Genomic DNA, 19,180 nt, shown 5'->3' with positions numbered 1-19,180 from the left:
TCCATTCTCAAAAAATACATCCAAAATATATATTTTTTTTCAAGAATCGTCTCTTTGTCAGTCCAGGTGTTTGATCATCCAGACCACCAGGACGTTTATCTTTATACCACATTCTCATCCCAAAAATCGTCCAAGTCCCAAATGCCTAGAACAGGGATCTCAAAATCCCTCTTTGAAGGCCGCAATCCAGTCGGGTTTTCAGGATTTCCGCAATGAATATGCATGAGATCTATGTGCATGCACTGCTTTCAATGCATATTCATTGGGGAAATCCTGACAACCCGACTGGATTGCGGCCCTCAAGGAGGGACTTTGAGATCCCTGGTCTAGAACAAGACCTTTTGGAAGTGGGAGGGGCCAGGAAAGTGATGGACTGGCCACCCAGACATGGCAACAGAGTAGTGGGGCTCGGGGAGAGGCAGCTCCTGCAGCTGCAGCCCTGGCATGCTCACTTCAGGGGAGGATCCTGATTTTCTCCGTTCTTGCTGCCTGCCCAGGTGGTGCCTCGGCCCCGAGATGCCTACGTGATTTAAAGCTTCTTTCTCAATTGTGCCCAGGCCAGGGGGGGTTGGGTGCCAACTGGCTGGCTTCCGGGAGAGCTCCTAGGTGCAAGCAGCACAGAGATTCCCAGTTTGTGGGGGGAGAACTGGGAGGAGTCGCTGTGAACTTCATAAAAAGAGTGCCACATAAACATCTCACCACAACTTCCTTGCAGATCATGGTGAGCCCGCCCAAAACCCACTATACCTACCTGCATACAACCCCAATAGCCCTTATGGCTTCAGGTGGCACCTGTATGGCAGTACAGTAAGGTTTGGGGGGGTTTGGGGGGGATCACAGTTTCCACCATGAATGTAGTGGTTAAAGTGGCTTAGAGGCCTGGGTCCTCCTCTCTATGTTTCGCTAGCCCCACCCCCACCCCAGAGTATTTAAACCACCTCTGTGCAGCTCTACTAGGCTTTCCTATGCCAGGTGCTGATGTTCCGGAGGCAGGTATGTATGTTTTTATTCTGATTTATGTGGGGGTTCAACAGGGTCAGTGAACACAGGGGGAGTGTGTGTGGGTCTTTACCTAGTCTCTGTAGTGGTTATCTGGTCACTTTCAATACCTTTTGGGCACTTATACCTGATTTTAGATCGCCTAAGTCACAACGTATAAGTTCTGTCCAGAAAGTCTCGTCAAACCTTCGATTATTGCTGCAGGATGACTAACTCTAGGTCGGCCTACATCCCACCCACCCCCTGCCCTAACCACTCCTCTAAAACTGCCCCTTTGAGCTCTGGGCGCACAGCGGGATTCTGAGGCCTAAAAAGTCCCTGGATACGTCCAAAAAGTTGTTTCGATTATCGGCACTTGGATGACCTGTCTTTTAGGTCATCCAAGTACTGACTTGAGTGGGTTTTTGGACGTATTTCAATTTTGATTATGAGCCCCAAAGCATATGTTATGATGACTGTCTTTCACTATTAGGGGCATTTTCAAAAACCTAAAACGTCCAAAAAATGACATAAATTGGCACTTCCAAGAGCCGATTTTCGAAACCGTCCCTATGGACATCTAGTGAGTCGTTCTACCCATTGTGCATCCAAGACTAAAGAGAGGGGTGTTAGAGACATGGTTCGGTGTGGGCTTAGACTTGGACGTCTTTAGGTAATAATCAGTTTCCCAAGACATCCTGGACGGAACTTAGACATTCTGAACTAGACCCTGTTATGCAGCGTCTAAGTTCCAAAAAGGTACCCAAACTGACCAGATGATCACTGGAAGGATTAAGTAATGACCTCCACCCCAGTGGTCACTGACCCCCACCTCACCCCCCCCAAAAAAAAAATCTGAATGAAACAGTACATATCTGTCTGTAGAACAGCAGCACCTGGTATGGGAAAGCCAAGTAGAGCATCACACAGGTCTTAAGTAGCTTCATGAGTTGGCTACAGCTGTCCGATTCAGGGAAAAAAAAAATCAATTCAGTTTTGCCGATTGAATCAATTTCTTTATTTTATATGATTCAATTTTCTTTCTATGATATATTAATAGCTTTAAAATTAGCGGTGGGTTTATTTTGCAGCCTTTTTACCCACCCCACCCCCCTTTTTTCCTCTCTAACCCCATGCCAACGCTGTCAAGGGTACATAAGAACATAAGAATTGCCGCTGCTGGGTCAGACCAGTGGTCCGTCATGCCCAGCAGTCCGCTCAGGTGGCGGCCCTTTGGTCAAAGACCAGTGCCCTAACTGAGACTAGTCCTACCTGAGTACGTTCTGGTTCAGCAGGAACTTGTCTAACTTTGTCTTGAATCCCTGGAGGGTGTTTTCCCCTATGACAGACTCCGGAAGAGCGTTCCAGTTTTCTACCACAAAACAAACACTGTTAGGTCCTAGCTCTTGCTCGCTAACACCAGCTCTGGCTAGATACACATTTCAAATCTGATATATTGTCATCACAAAATAGAAAACATTTTTTTTTTTTTTTTTACTTTTGTTGTCTAGTCATTTTATTATTCAAATCAGGTTGGTCCCAGTCTCTGGTTTCTGTTTATCTATCGTCTGGTAACCCTACTAATGATGCCCCTACAAGCAAGCAAAGGTGAGAGAGAGAGCTCTAAGGAAGTAAGTTCAAGTCTCTATTGTGTGATTAGTAGGGTGAATCAGAGGGGTATGCAGATGGCCAGAGTCCTGTTTCAGGGACTGCAGATTCAAGCAGGCTTCAACGTGGTTTACAGAGGCATTGAAAGATTTTGTAACTGGGAGTAAGCAAGCAAAGGTACATGATATTTTGCCATAACCCGAAGACATTTTATTTTGAAAAAAGCCTGGTTCTAACTTGAGTTGCTTTTTTTTTCTTCTCCATTTCTTTTTAATTTGTGTTTTGTAAATCACTTCAGGCTCAGAAGAGGTGTTATCTAAATGTAATAACTAACTCATAGCATTTTAACAAACGATTGCTCTGTTGCAGGCTAAAGAACTTACCATTCAGCTTTACCAAACTGAAAGAGTTGGCAGCACTATGGCTTTCTGACAACCAGGTAAAAGCCCTTCTCTATTTATTAGGACTTTGCTAGCAAGAGGTATAATAGTAGGATTATCAGATGTCCGGATGTACCCGGACATGTCCTCTTTTTAGAGGACATGCCCAGGCGTCCGGACGGCTTTTCAAAACCCGCCACTTTGTCCGGGTTTTCAAAAGAGTCCACCTCGGGACCGCGTCAGGAAGGCATCTGCGCAGGTTGAGGGGGCAGGGCAGTGGCAGGGCTGGATGGAACCAGATGGGCCTGGGGGCAGGGCCATGGGGGCCAGATTTTACAGGATCTGGTAACCCTATCTAATAGCATGAGGAAGGTGAGACATTTGAGCCTCATGGACATTATATTTAGAATTACAAACAGAGATCAGTTAATGTACTATGAGTTAGTTTCACTAACCCGTTTTGCCTGGGTGATCCGTGGCCAATCCTAGGCCCGACGAATTCAGCAATGTAAAAAATTCAAATGAGGGCATTCGGAGGAACGCCCTCATCTGGCCGACACGGATCACAAGTGTGCGATCCCCCGCATGCGCAGACCCCTCCGAGACGCAACTTTTTTATTATTATTATTTTTACTTTTTTTACTTTTTTATGGCCCAGCGAATCTGTGGTTTTAACCCGCTTAAACCCACGGGCTCGCAGTGTGGGGAAGGGCAGGAGAGATTCAGGGCGGCAGGCAGACAGGAGAAAAACGGGGATGAGCAGGGCGGCGATTCGGAGCAGAGCAGGCAGGAGCGGCAGGCAAGAGATATTCCGGGCAGCAGAGAGCAGGGCTTCTATGGAGCTGGAGAGTCAGAAAGACATTTTCAACTGGTCCCCAGCAGTCGCTTCTTGGGTTGATCAGCCATCCCGAAATTTCTTTGGTGAATCAATCACACTGCCACTCCATGTGATCCTATGTGGTGGCGTAGTGAGGGCGAGAGGCGCCAGGGGCGGTGGCACCCCTTCCCACTCACATAGGCGCCTAACTTTTAGTTGTGCCTAGAGCTGGCCTATATATTGGGCACCTCCAAAACAGGTGCCGCTCAGCGTGATTCATTAAACAGCACCCAATTTTGCTTGAATCGCGCTGAACGGTGCCTATTTCGGCACCTAACTTGTGGGCGCTTCATATAGAATTTGCCCTAAAGTGCCTCCGCCTGCTAAGACACGAGGCCTCAGGAGGAGAAAAGCCTTACGTCGAAATTGAGTTTGCCTGGAAACGTAAGGAAATACTAGAATTGTTTGACTATAGTAAGGTACAGACTTTTATGAAAATATGTTATTTTCAGTTTTCTTATCATTTATTACTTTTCCAGTTTTTCAAGTTTCAAGTTTATTTAAAAATTTGATTTGATCGCAAAATCATAATCCCATTGCGATTTACAAATAACGATAAAATCGGAGTAAAAAAAGAAAAGCACATTGATTAAACCAAACAGTTAACACAACTTTTGACCAACCAAACACAACAGGGAAAAAAAGAAAGAAAAGGATTAAATACAATTTGTAAACAAAATAAAAAGGGTATAGGTAATGAAACAATAGGATGGGAAAAGGTTACCCGCTCAATTTTCGCTTAAGAGCATTATTAATCCACTAAAAAGTATCCTGATTATATAGAATTCGAATAACTCAGTTAAAGGCGTCCTTAAAAAGCCAACTTTTCAGGAGACCTTTGAATTTACTAAGTAATTTTTCTTCCCTTATATTGATTGGGAGCGAATTCCAAATTTGAAGGGCCGTGACAGAAAATATCGTGTCCTTCCTTGAATAAATGAGTCTTAGTGAAGGGACTAAGAGGAGAGATTTTTCTTCAGATCTTAAAGATTTTGTAGGGATATAAGGGATTAAAAGCCTTTCTAAGAATGCAGGAGCTTTGTTCATTAAAGTTTTGTGTGTAAGTAATGCTGTTTTATATGTAATTCTATGATTTACAGGTAACCAATGCTTTTCCTTTAGGAGTGGAGTCACTTGATCAAATTTTTTCCTTTTGGTAATTATTTTTATTGCATGTTTTGAAGGATTTGCAATCTACGTATTTCTTTTAAGGTTATTCCCTTGTACAAAGCATTGCAGTAGTCAATTTTTGATATGACTAACGAATGTATTAAAATATTCAGTAAAGATTCATCCAAAAATGGGGATAATGATCTAATCAACCTTAACCTATAGAAACAGTTTCTAACAAGTGAACTTATTTGATCATGATAATTCAATTTCTGGTCCAAAATGACCCCGAGTATCTTTACCTTGGTGACTTCCTTAAGCATAATTTTTTTTTTTTTTTTAACTTACATAATACCTGTGGTAAAGTACATTTTGCTCTGTTTCAAGTTTATACCTTTTCAGAGTCCATGGTGACCCAGTCGTAGGCTTCACTTGTTTAAGTGTATAAACAGCCATCCAATGTCTTAATCTAAACCGAGGTTGTCAGTTTCTGGGAATCATTGATTCTTGGTGTTCTGCCGATTGTCTTCTTTTGCAGTCTAAAGCTCTTATCCCTCTTCAAACTGAAGCCCATCCAGAGACAAAGCAGAGAGTGTTGACTAACTACATGTTCCCACAGCAGCCTCGCAGCGATGAAGGTAATGCATCATTAAAACTCTGCAACAAAAGCCAGATAGATTGTGAACCCACTGGGACAGATAGGGAAAATGCTTGAGTACCTGGTTGTAAATCACTTAGATAACTTTGATGGGCCTAAAATTTTAAAAAAATTTTAAAGCTTGACAACATACACAAAGGAGGTCATTTTTGAAGGCTTATGTGACATCGGCATGTGTAAATAGTGGCATTTACATAGAAACATGATGGCAGATAAAGGCCAAATGGCCCATCCAGTCTGCCCATCCACAGCAACCATTATCTCTTCCTCTTCCTCTCTCTAAGAGATCCCACATGTGTATCCCATGCTTTCTTGAAATCAGACACAATCTCTGTCTCCACCACCTCTTCCGGGAGACTGTTCCACACATCTACCACCCTTTCTGTAAAAAAAAAAAAGTATTTCCTTGGATTACTCTTGAGCCTATAACCTCTTAACTTCATCCTATGCCCTCTCATTCCAGAGCTTCCTTTCAAATGAAAGAGACTCAACTCATTCGCATTTACATCATGTAGGTATTTAAACATCTCTCAAGAAAATTTAATAGTGGTAACAATATATTACAAAAATGTTACTCACCAGCGTTGGGTTAACTTCCTTAAGATCCACATTTAACATAAAGGGTGGAGAAAAAGCATTTGAGAATCCCTGAAGCAGCCGGATAATAGTGAAACAAGGCCCTGATGGAGTATTTGGAATATTTTTTGCCTGGTTTTTTAGGGTGCTGTCAGCTGCTTGTTGAGCAATTTTGCATCAATGAAGTGAAGAGAACCTGGAGCGCTATACACCATGCCGATAAGCTAAGTGAAAAATGTTTCTTCTAAATTTAAACTTTCGTGCACAGTGGTGGCTGAATACTTCCATTAGATCTATACATTTATGGGGTTGGAGTTTTTTTTAATGCCAATGAGAAAAGAAACAGCAGCTTGAAATCAACTGTGATTGCTGCGTGAAAGATTGGACTTGAGGCTTTTTCTCCATAAATGTGGATCTTAAGGAAGTTAATCCACCGCTGGTGAGTAACATTGTTGTAATATTGTGGATTTAAACATCTCTATCATATCTCCCTTCTCCCTCCTTTCCTCCAAAGTATACATATTGAGATCTTTAAGTCTGTCACCATACGCCTTATGACAAAGACCACGTACCATTTTAGTAGCCTTCCTCTGGACCAACTCTATCCTTTCTATATCTTTTTGAAGGCGCGGTCTCCAGAATTGTATACAATGCAAGTGTAAAGTAAGCATGGTTAGTGGCAGATCTTTGGCATGTTTTGCATATGTAAATTCCCTAAGAACATAAGAGCATAAGAATTGCCACTGCTGGGTCAGACCAGTGGTCCATTGTGCACAGCAATCCGCTCACGTGGCGGCCCCCAGGTCAAAGACCAGTGCTCTGAATGAGTCCAGTTTCACCTCCATACGTTCCAGTTTAGCAGGAACTTGTCCAATTTTGTCTTGAATCCCTGGAGGGTGTTTTCCCCTATGACAGCCTCCGAAAGAGCGTTCCAGTTTTCCACCACTCTCTGGGTGAAGAAGAACTTCCTTACGTTTGTACGGAATCTATCCCCTTTTAACTTTAGAAAGTGTCCTCTCGTTCTCCCTACCTTGGAGAGGGTGAACAGTCTGTCTTTATCTGCTAAGTCTATTCCCTTCAGTATTTTGAACATTTCAATCAAGTCCCCTCTGTCTCCTCTTTTCCAGGGAGAAGAGGCACAGTTTCTCCAATCTCTCACTGTACAGCAACTCCTCCAGCCCCTTAACCATTTTAGTCGCTCTTCTCTGGACCCTTTCGAGTAGTACCGTATCCTTCTTCACGTACGGTGACCAGTGCTAGACACAGTACTCCATGGCACGGTACAGCGGCATGATAACCTTCTCCGATCTGGCAGTAGAGCATTTATAAAAGCCATTAGTTCAATACCCAGGGGGCATGTTTTGGGCAGACCATGAAAGTCTGTTTGTATTCAGATTTTTTAGTGGTAATAAATAGAACCTTTTGAAAATCATGAACCTGCTCCAAGACATGTCTGGTGGACAATTGGGCTTGCTATTCTAGTGTTTAAACCACTGCAAAAATTCCCAAAACTATAGGGACCCTTTTACTAAAGGACATTAAGACTTTAACGCGTGGTTAGCATTATATTGCCTGTTTGCACAAGGTAATCAATGCATTAACTATTTTATAAAAATATTGTTAGGAGTGGACATGTCATAGGCAGAAGGTGAGTGATCCCACATTATTCGGCTAGCATGTTATTAGCGCATACTAACTGGATAACGCAGTGTTAATTTTATTGGGAACATTAGCATAGAACTGGCAAAAAGAGGGGAAAAAACCCCTGCAAAAATGCTGAGTTAAATCTGGGTTTGTTTATTTATTTATTCAATTTTCTGTATGTTCTCCCCAGGGAGCTCAGAATGGTTTACATGAATTTATTCAGGTACTCAAGCGTTTTTCCCTGTCTGTCCTGGCAGGCTCATAATCTGACTAATGTACCTGGGGCAATGGGGGGATTAAGTAACTTGCCCAGTTTCACAAGGAGCAGTGTGGATTTGAACCCACAACCTCAGGGTGCTGACGCTGTAGCTTTAACCACTGCGCTACACCCCCTACCAGCATCTAAGTCCAATTTAGGCACCCCTAGTTGCGATTCTAACTCACGATTGGCAGTGGCTTCGCATTGCATTGCTTGGCTCCTATCTTTTAGGTGCCGCTTATAGACTCAGGTGCTTACATTTCTGCATGTATTACACTCCTAAATGTTTAGAAAAATGGCATGTATGAGCATACGTGTGCATACATAGGGGTGTATTTGAAAGGGAGATATACAGAGGGGTGGAGCATAGTTTTACTCCCTCTAAGCTCAACAAGAGTCCTCCACCCACAGTCCTGCCAGTAGAGGGTGCTGTTTCACCATCACATTTTCAATCGTGAGGGACAGGCAAGCTGGGCAGGACTTTAGTGATTGAAAACACAGTGCTGAAGCACTGTAAACTCCCACTCAGTTTAGAAGATGCAATAGCGGAGCATGGACGGCGATCTCACCTATGCATAATCTTTGCTGCATTTAGGCATCTGCACTTATGCCAGCTCTATGGCTGCTGTAAGTACAGGCATCTAGATATCAAGCGCACCATTACTGGTTTATGCTAGTATTCTAGAATGGAAGCTAGGTGCCCACTTTGTACACCAGCATGAGTGAAAACCGGGCATGTGGCAGGTACTGAGTGCCAGTATCCAGTGGCTCACTACAACTGCCACTGACTATAGGGTTACGAGATGTCCAGATTTCCCTGGACATGTCCTCCTTTTGAGAACATGTTTGGAGGTCAAAACCCGGCACTTTGGGTTTTGAAAAGAAATCACGTTAGGAGGGGGCATCCGCGCATGTGCGGATCATTGCAGTGAAATCACGCTGTGACATCATGCAGATGCCTTACTGCCCGACGAATAGGCAGCAGGGGTGGGGAAGGGGGTAGAAATGAGGGCGGAGTTGGGGGCGTGATGGAGCAGAGATGGGTGGAACCAGGCAGGCCTGGAGGGCGGGTCTTGGGGTCTGGATTTTACTGATGTAAAATCTGATAACCCTGGCTGACTAGGGTTACCAGACATCCAGGAAAACTTGCCCATGTCCGTGTTTTGGAAGCCCCCGAGCTCGGGGCCGTGTCTGGCAGGTCTCTATGCGTGCGCGGACCTCAGCACAGTGACATCACACGCACGCACACATGGGTGTGACATCATCACTTCGATGTACATACATGCGCAGAGGCTCGCCAGACGCGACCCTGAGCTACAGGAGGTTTGTGTGGGGGCAGGGCGGAACAGGGCAGGCGTCCTCCTGTTTTTTTAAAGAGGAGATCTGGCAACCCTACCACTGACTGAGTTGCGCTGGAAGGAGTTCAGGCCTTTTTCATAGACATCTTCGGCTAGCGAGTCTTGGTGATCCCCGCCAGCTCAGGTATTTAATATTTGAGTTGGGGTGAGAGCACATAGAACGGGATGGGGAGAGCAGGCTGCAGCGAGGATATTGTGCCCACCCATTTTGGTGGTAGGTCCATCTAAAATTTGGAGTCTGACTCATGTTTATTATAAAATGGGCCCCTACACTTAAGAACATAAGAATTGCCGCTGCTGGGTCAGATCAGTGGTCCATCATGCCCAGCAGTCCGCTCACGCGGCGGCCCTTTAGTCAAAGATCAGAGCCCTAACTGAGACTAGCCCTACCAGCGTACGTCCTTGTTCTGTAGGAACTTGTCTAACTTTGTCTTGAATCCCTAGAGGGTGTTTTCCCCTATGACAACCTCTGGAAGAGCGTTTGTTTTCTACTACTCTCTGGATGAAGAAGAACTTCCTTACGTTTGTGCAGAATCTATCCCCTTTTAACTTTAGAGAGTGCCCTCTCGTTCTCCCTACCTTGGGTCAGACCAGTGGTCCATCGTGCACAGCAATCCGCCCACGCGGACCAGTGCTCTAAATGAGTCCAGTTTCACCTCCGTACGTTCCAGTTTAGCAGGAACTTGTCCAACTTTGTCTTGAATCCCTGGAGGGTGTTTTCCCCTATGACAGCCTCCAGAAAAGCGTTCCAGTTTTCCACCACTCTCTGGGTGAAGAAGAACTTCCTTACGTTTGTACAGAATCTATCCCCTTTTAACTTTAGAGAGTGCCCTCTCGTTCTCCCTACCTTGGAGAGGGTGAACAACCTGTCCTTATCTACTAAGTCTATCCCCTTCAGTACCTTGAATGTTGATACATATACATCGGTCTATGTTTTTTCTTTTATTTACATTTTGCTCACCAAAATGTCTCTTCCCACTGGATATGCCGGTACTAAAGCATGTATTTTCTGGTGTCCTTATAAATATTTTACTAAAGGCTCCAGGTTCAGCATATTGTCAAACATAGCAAATGCTTATACCCACAGAGAGGTTGGGCAACAAAGTCCCAGTTTCTGTGGGTAAAATACTATTTTACCCTTGGGAAAGGACTCTGATTATAGCCTTCTTAGTACTTCAGCTCTCGTAATTTAGAACAGATTTTTCTCAGCTACAGAGTTCTAGCTTTAGAGCTTCTGTTTTCTTTTGTTATCATTTAAATGCAATTTCAAAGTTCTCCAGCACATCTGTGACAACATAATTCTATTGTACACACCAGACTGTCACTTCAGTGAAAAGAATGAAGAAGCAGCTTAACTCCAAATGCAATCAAAATTATATAAAATTAACTTGAACTTTGTGCCTGCAATTTTTTTATTCACATTTTTATATTGATTTTATAGGCATTATAAAATGAAAGAAAGAAAATGAAATCAGAACTTATGAAGCCAATTTTTAATTCAGATTCAATAATGTTTGGATGGACAGCGAAATATACAGTGCATATTTTATTTGAAAAAGTTTTAACCGTGCATTTGGCTGCAAAAACACAAGAGAACGGTGTTGTTTAGGAGGTGAAGAACATTTGTGCATGAAAGAGGAGCAGGACTTGGGTGTGATAGCTCGGAATGATCTTAAGGTGGTCAAACGGGTTGAAAAGGTGATGGCGAAAGCTAGAAGCATGGTTGAGTGCATAGGAAGAGGAATGACCAATAGGGAAAAGGAGGTATTGATGCCCCTGTATAAAACTCTACTGAGACCTCATTTAGAATATTGTGTACAGAGAGTGATGGAGGTCTAGAACGCTCTCCCAGAGGCTGTTATAGGGGGAAACACCCTTCAGGGATTCAAGACATGGTTGGATAAGTTCTGTTCCAGTAGGAACATACACAAGTAAGGCTAGACTCAAATAGGGCACTGGTCTTTGACTTAAGGGCCGCCGCGTGGGCGGGCTGCTGGGCACGATGCACTACTGATCTGACCCAGCAGCTTCAAATCTTATGTTCTTACTAGTGTTTAAGCCCATTACATTAACAGGTGCTAGAAATATGTCTGTCTGTCTTTTTTTCTTTCTGTGTCTCTCCCTGCCCCTGTCTCTTTCTTCCTTTCTTTGTCTCCCTCCCTCCCACTGTCTGTCTCTCTCCCTGGCCCCCTTTGTCTCTCTCCCTCCCTCCCTTCTGTCTGTCTTTCTTTCTTTATGTCTCCCTGCCTGCTGTCTTTCTTTATGTCTGTCTTTCATTCTCATGCGCTGCCTGCCTATCTTTCGTCTCTCTCCATGTCCCCCTTCTGTCTCCCTTCACCAAAGCAAACCAAGATTTCTCCCTGGCCTCATTTCCCTTTCCCTTTCCCTATCCCCCCTCCCCCCACTTCCCTGTGCAGCAGCAGCATTCCCCCTTCCCTGTGTAACAGCAACAGCATTCACCCATTCCCTGTGCAGCAGCATTCCTCCCTTTCCCTGTGCAGCAGCAGCATTCCCTTCCTTCCCTGTATAGAGTAGCATTCCCCCCCTTCTCTGTGCACCCACCCCTTGCCTGTTCCCTTCCTTTTCTTTCCCCCCGTCCAGCAGCACCTCTTTCCTGCTCTCCCTGTGCATATGCCCCGCAGAAATCTACTTGCCTCAAAGAAAAGCATTGCACCGCGCTGTTGCTGGCCTCGGTGTCTTCTCTCCACTGCGGCCCACCCTAGCGGAAACAGGAAGTTATCAGAGGGCGGGCCGCAGTGGAGAGAAGACGGCGAGGCCAGTGGTAGCATAGCGCAGCGCTTTTCAGTTAAACGCCTCGAGTGGGTGAGCAGGCGAGAGGGAGGAGGGGGAGAAATAGATGCCGGCAGGGGTGCCTGTGCCCCCGTTCCGAATCAGCGGCGGCAGCGGTTTCTCTGGCAGTGAGTCAGGGCGGGATGAGGGGAGTAGCCAGAGTGTTCCCTGCCGCCAGGTTCTAAAATAGAATCCGGCCACGGATCAGAAAACACGGCGGCAGGGAACACGAAACCCTAAGTGCGCAGGCACGCTTAGGGTTTTATTATATAGGATGTACAATTGTTGATAGAGACTGTGGTGCCCAGAAAATTGACTTTTTCTGGGGAATAGTCAATCATGAATTTGATTGTAGGATGGGATGTATTGAAAGAATCGTAGAATTGTTCGAGAGTCTCTTCGCTCTCAGTCCAAATCATCAAAATCTCATCAATATGCCAGTGGTGTTTCAGGGGCTTTGTCGGAAATGTATTTAGAAATGTCTCTTCTCGTTCTGCCATGAAGAGGTTTGCATAGTGTGGTGCCATCCACAAAGGGTGTATACAGTCACAAGTGACCCGCAAGATAAAAACCAAATAATGTGTAAAATACAACAGAAGCTTGTGTGCTGTGCAGTTTGGGGTCCTTTTACCAAGGTGCGCTAAATGCTAAGTTCCCATAGAATATAATGGGCGCCTTAGCATTTAGCGTGCGCTAAATCGATGAGCACGTGTTAAATCAGTTAGCGCACCTTAGTAAAAGGACCCCTTTGTTTGTAGCCTCTTAACTACTTGGATTTTTGTGATTTTTATATTTAAGACAGCCAAGGACCCCCTAAGGCAGTGGTTCCCAACCCTGTCCTGGAGGAACACCAGGCCAATTGGGTTTTCAGGCTAGCCCTAATGAATATGCATGAAGCAAATTTGCATGCCTATCACTTCCATCATATGCAAATCTCTCTCATGCATATTCATTAGGGCTAGCCTGAAAACCCGATTGGCCTGGTGTTCCTCCAGGACAGGGTTGGGAATCACTGCCCTAAGGTATCCTAGGTGCACCTTCAGCCTTCCTTAGCCTGCAGCCAGTCCAAGATTTTGATGGCAATCATGATCATCACCCAAAAAGCCTATAAAAAATGCAGGTTAAAGTGTGTGCTGATAGTCCTTTGAACGTGCGTGTGCCAATCGAGGTCTATTGTTTTGCTTTGCAGCTGCTTTTTTGCTAGGTGACCACCTACTCTTGCCTACTGGTTGAGCCAGCCCTGTCTAGTTGTTGCAGCACTGTATGCAAACATATAAAAGACAGTCCATTCTCAACAGAGCTCATAATCTGCCCCCCCCCCCCCCCCCACTGAGGTAGAAGTATAAAGGAGCAGGAGGAAACTAGTTGGTACGCCTGCTTTTTTGTATGTCACCTCCTGCCTGCCCACTGGAGAATGAACATCTCCTGATGAGCGGCCTCCCTCTCCATCAGCAGCAGGAGATGCGTTAATAAGACATCATCTCCTGCTACTCACAGGACCAGTTCAACAGCAATGTGGTCTCACTTTTAATTCTCTTTTGCAATTTGACTGCAGATTTCCAATCGGACACTGACAGCTTTAATCCAATATTGTGGGAGGAGCAGAGGCAGCAGCGCATGACGGTCGCCTTCGAGTTTGAAGACAAAAAGGAGGAACAAGAAGAAGGACCTGGGAAAGTTAAGGTGAATGGTTTACTAACATTTTGGAGGTCATTTTAGAAGCATCTGCACCTGTAAATATTAATATATTTATACATATGTGGAGATCCATTTTCGAAAAGGACATCTAAGTCCGACTTGGGCATTTCCCGCTAAATGTCCAAAGTCAGAAGCACAGAAATGTCCATTTTCGAAAGCCGAACTGCTAGTCATCCAAAAATATTTTGGGGAAAATTGCGTTCTTGGAGGTCTCGAGCAACAGGACATCCAACCCTTAGGATGCCTAACTTTATACCCCATTTTTGACCACAGAAACATCTATGATGAAAACGTCCAAATCCAAATCCATTTTGATGGACTGGCTGCATAGGCATGTCAACAGAGCAGTGGGCACTGCTTTGAGCTTCACATAAAGGGTGCCACATGTACAACTTACCATAACCCCCTTATAATTTATGGTGAGCCCCACAAAACTCCCAGAAAGCCTACTATACCCACCTGTCTACCACCCAAATAGCCCTTATGGTTATAGGTGGCACATATACGGCAGTTTAGTAGGATTTTGGTGAGTTTTGATGGCCTCACACTTTCCACTGTAAATGCGGTGGGTAGAGTGGCTTATGGGTCATGCTCCTCCTCTCTATGGTTCACTAGCCCACCCACCAGGTTACTTAAGACATCTGTGTAATGCTCTAGTAGGCATTCCCATATCACGTGCTACTGTTCTAGAGATAGGTATGTACTGTTTCATTCAGATCTTTGTGGGGTAGGAGAGGAATTATTTATTTATTTTATTTAAAACATTTTTAATCCACCTTTATCCAAGGCAGCTCACATACATATGTCAGGATTTGCACAACATAAAGATCCCATACATCAGCAAAAAATCATATTATACCATCTCAACCGCTCATCTGCTACATTACTTCAATCAAGCAGCACAAATCTAATAACCTGCAAAAAAGATGATATTCAGAAAGTATAAAATTAATTCAAGCAGCAGAATATTAGCTTAGAAAAGCTTGAACAAACAAATGGGCCTTGAGCAACTTTCTAAATTGCAATAGATTTCTACAAAACCATAAAGTACCAGACAATGCATTCCACATCAATGGTCCAGCTATATAGAAACATGAATTTTTGGTCCATACATATCGTAAAACATTCCCCTTTGATGTGTCTAACAACCAACTATTCTGTGACCTCAGCGTCCTTGACGGAGTATATAGTGTTAGTTAGGCATTTTGCCAAATAATTCAGCAAGATGTCATAAACACCTTGTTGGACAAGTTTCAAAACTTTGAATTGGATACGAAACAGAATCGGCAACCAGTGCAATCTTTTTAAAATAGGTGTAACGTGCTCGTATCGAGATACTCCAGCCAGTAGCCAGGCAGCTGAGTTTTGTATCGTTTGTAATGCTTTAATGCAGGGGTCTCAAAGTCCCTCCTCGAGGGCCGCAATCCAGTCGGGTTTTCAGGATTTCCCCAATGAATATGCATGAGATCTATGTGCATGCACTGCTATCAATGCATATTCATTGGGGAAATCCTGAAAACCCGACTGGATTGCGGCCCTGAAGGAGGGACTTTGAGATCCCTGCTTTAATGTGTACTTGAGGTAAACCTAGACAGATACCATTACAGTGACCACTGGCCAGTTTGGTTACCATTTTGGCACTTAGATGCTTCTAAAACAGGTCTAGCCCAAAACACCTAAGTTCTGTCTAGGACAGCCTGGAAAAGGTTTGTTTTTCACCGCAAGACATCCAAGTCTAACCTGCCCAAAGCCTGCCTATAACATGCCTCTCGACACGCCCCCTGGAACTCTGGATGCACAGCAGACAAAACACCTTGCTGGATGCCCTGAAAAACACTTTGAAAACTGGCACTTGTCCCGGCGATTAGGACTTTCAAGTGCTGACTTGTGATGTGATGTGTTTTGGATATCTTTATGTTTTGATTATGAGCCCTGCCCTGCCCCAGGTCCACCCAGACCCACCCCTACGCCCATGTCATGCCCCGTTCTGCTCCAGGTTGCCCCTCTCAACCTGTTCTTGTCCTCGGGACCGCATCAGGAGGGCATCTGCATATGCGCAGACACAACGTGATGACATCACACACATGCGCGTGACATCACAGCGTTGCATCCAGATTATATGGGAGTAAAATTTGGTAACCCTATCCTGGAGGTACACCTAGCCAGTCAAGTTTTCAGGATTACCACAGTGAATATATGCAGCTTTACCTCATGAATATTCCTTACAGTGATCCTGAAAACCTGTCTAGTAGCGTTCCCTCTAAGCTGAGTGAAAGTCCTCCATCTTCATTGCTGCCAGTGCTTCATTATTATGTTTTCAATCATAAGCGAAAGGCAGTTTCCCTGGAGTGCTGCAGAGCTTGTCTGTCCGTCACTGTTGAAAATGTGATAGTGAAACAGTGCCCCCTACTGATGAGTCTGTGGATGGAGGACTACCAGTCAGCTTCTGTCTAGATGTGCCTCCAGGAGAGAGTTGAGAAGCCCTGGCCTACAAATATTCTTGGTTATTATAAATAATAATAATTGCAGTTCATAATGTTTGTGTGTCTATAAAAGTATAACTATAATTAGCGTGGGTTTTTTTTATTTTTTTTTTTATTTCTAACCCTCAGGTGGAAATAAACCTGAAAAGATACCCAACCCCATACCCTGAAGATTTGAAAAACATGGTGAAATCGGTGCAAAACATGGTGGGCAAAAGCAGCCACGGAGTGCATGGGGTGCCTGTCGAGAACTCCATACCCGCTAGCAACATTGAGCAAAATATGCAAGAGAAATATGACCACAAATGGCCCATGCTAGCAAAGGAAATTAAAACGGAGGTAAGTTGATGAAATGTTTGACGCGTCCCAGGGGAGAGGAAAATTCAGCCTGCCCATTGCACGCCATCGTTAAATTGCTGAAGCTGCCATTAATTTGTTCTATTTGGAAAACTGAGTGGTCTTTTCAGGAACAATTACAGAAGGAAAACAAACATAATAATTGCTTGCTGCAATTCAATATTCGTTGTTTGCTCACTGGCACAAATGGAGACCTGGCTGTTATATTTACTAAAATTAATAAATATGTGTTGTACCATTTTTCTTTTTTCTTTTAATTAACCATTTCTTAATTTCATACCAAGAAATATTTACATAGACAAGATAATCATCTAAAAAAAGACCCCCCAAAAATTCTGTGATATACAGAAATAGTCAACTCTTGTTCAAGGGAGCATTATCTGCAACATGGCCCCTGTTATTCCAATGGACCCAGCAGAAAGACAGTGGCGGCCAAGTTGATCTTCGCAAAACGCAAATTTGACCATGCTTCCCCACTTCTGTCCAAACTCCACTGGCTCCCAATAATTTCCAGGGTTCATTTTAAATGAGCCTGCCTAGCTTTTAAAATCCTACACGGCATCCTCCCCTCCTCTAATCCCACTATCTTGGAACTCCTCGAGTCCTGACACCACCAGACCTACCCAAAAACTCAAACTATCCTTCCCCTCGCTAAAAGGCATCCTGTATGCGGGAAAACTGGGTAAATCTCTCTTCTTCAGAATCACAGGGCTTTGGAACAATCTTACTGCTCCACTACGGAATCGGGGCTCCATCCAACTATTCCGTAAGCACCTGAAAACTAGATTTTTCATAAAAATGTAATGCCCTCCTCCCCCCTATACTCAATCTCCAAACCCAATGTGTTATTTCTTCCTTTATTAAGCTCTTGTAAACTGTGCCGAGCTCTATAATTATGGAGAGGTCACGGTATATAAACTTAAGGTTTAGTTTAGTTTAGTTTTACAAAGGTGTGTCGCCCTGTTCCTCCTTCTAAAAGTTTTAGAATATGACCTTAGAAAATCCTCGCCCCACCTTCCCCCAGAATCAGAACTGTCCCAATTAATTTCCAGTGCAAACTGAACAGGTAAAGTGAAGACCTTACAGAAGTGTTCAAAAAGACAAAATCCTCAGATTAACATCAACACTATAGAACACTTCACATATGTGAAATGCACAAAATTTGTTTAACCAGAGGAAAAAGATCTCAAAACACCCCTAAGATCCAATCAATAGGATTCATTTTGGGGTTAGGGTCTCATCATCGATCAAAACCTCTGTAAAATAATTTACTTTATAATTTAACATTTTTATATGAATTTTAAATATATATTTTTTTGTGAATAAATATTTCAATTTTTATTTCTCCCACATTAATGAAAATTGAAGAACTGGCAACTATCAAATATAACCCAAGACCGGAAATCTGGCGTGCTGGAATTGAACAACAACAAGCACTTATCTTGACATTTAGACCCGACGGAGGCCAAATCTGTTTCACGCCAACGGGCTTCTTCAGGGGAAACACTGAAACTTGTTGAATGCCAGTTTAAATAAATTAACAGTTGTCTGATTATTTGATTTTTGAACACAACTGCTTGTTGTTCAATTCCAGCATGCCAGATTTCCGGTCTTGGGTTATATTTGATAGTTGCCAGTTCTTCAATTTTCATTAATGTGGAAGAAATAAAAATTGAAATTGAAGTATTTATTCACAAAAAAATATATTTAAAATTCATATAAAAATGTTAAATTATAAAGTAAATTATTTTGATCGATGATGAGACCCTAACCCCAAAATGAATCCTTCTATTGATTGGATCTTAAGGGTGTTTTGAGATCTTTTTCCTCTGGTTAAACAAATTTTGTGCATTCCAATTAATTTCCATCCTCTTAGAGAGATCTCCCAGGAAAGGGACTTGGGAGTTCTGATCGACAAGTCGATGAAGCCGTCCGCGCAATGTGTGGTGGCGAAAAGGGCGAACAGAATGCTAGGAATGATAAAGAAGGGGATCGCGAACAGATCGGAGAAGGTTATCATGCCGCTGTACCGTGCCATGGTGCGCCCTCACCTGGAGTACTGTGTCCAACACTGATCGCCGTACATGAAGAAGGACATGGTACTACTCAAAAGGATCCAGAGAAGAGCAACTAAAATGGTAAAGGGGCTGGAGGAGTTGTCATACAGTGAAAGATTAGAGAAACTGGGCCTTTTCGCCCTCGAACAGAGGAGATTGAGAGGGGACATGATCGAAACATTGAAGGTCCTGAAGGGAATAGACTTAGCAGATAAGGACAGGTTGTTCACCCTCTCTCTCCAAGGTAGGGAGAACGAGAGGGCACTCTCTAAAGTTGAAAGGGGATAGATTCCGTACAAACGTAAGGAAGTTCTTCTTCACCCAGAGAGTGGTGGAAAACTGGAACG

The 19,180-nt window shown here is 43.8% G+C and overlaps 1 protein-coding gene across 8 annotated transcripts in view; it reads left to right on the top strand.

Moving 5' to 3' along the window:
* Positions 1 to 19,180, top strand: part of LRRC7 (leucine rich repeat containing 7) — a 464,098-nt gene that overhangs the window by 330,510 nt on the left and 114,408 nt on the right. For all 8 annotated transcript variants that reach the window (XM_033916815.1, XM_033916814.1, XM_033916811.1 and 5 more), the window contains 4 exons: positions 2,956 to 3,025; positions 5,492 to 5,591; positions 13,794 to 13,921; positions 16,549 to 16,758. In XM_033916815.1, coding sequence (XP_033772706.1) covers positions 2,956 to 3,025; positions 5,492 to 5,591; positions 13,794 to 13,921; positions 16,549 to 16,758 — 508 coding nt within the window. The remainder of the gene's footprint in view (positions 1 to 2,955; positions 3,026 to 5,491; positions 5,592 to 13,793; positions 13,922 to 16,548; positions 16,759 to 19,180) is intronic.

This window comes from Geotrypetes seraphini, chromosome 12, assembly GCF_902459505.1.
Source record: "Geotrypetes seraphini chromosome 12, aGeoSer1.1, whole genome shotgun sequence".
In the NCBI taxonomy this organism is placed as follows: domain Eukaryota; kingdom Metazoa; phylum Chordata; class Amphibia; order Gymnophiona; family Dermophiidae; genus Geotrypetes; species Geotrypetes seraphini.
The sequence above is the reverse complement of the archived record's forward strand: the minus strand, read 5'-3'. Positions and strand labels throughout refer to the sequence as shown.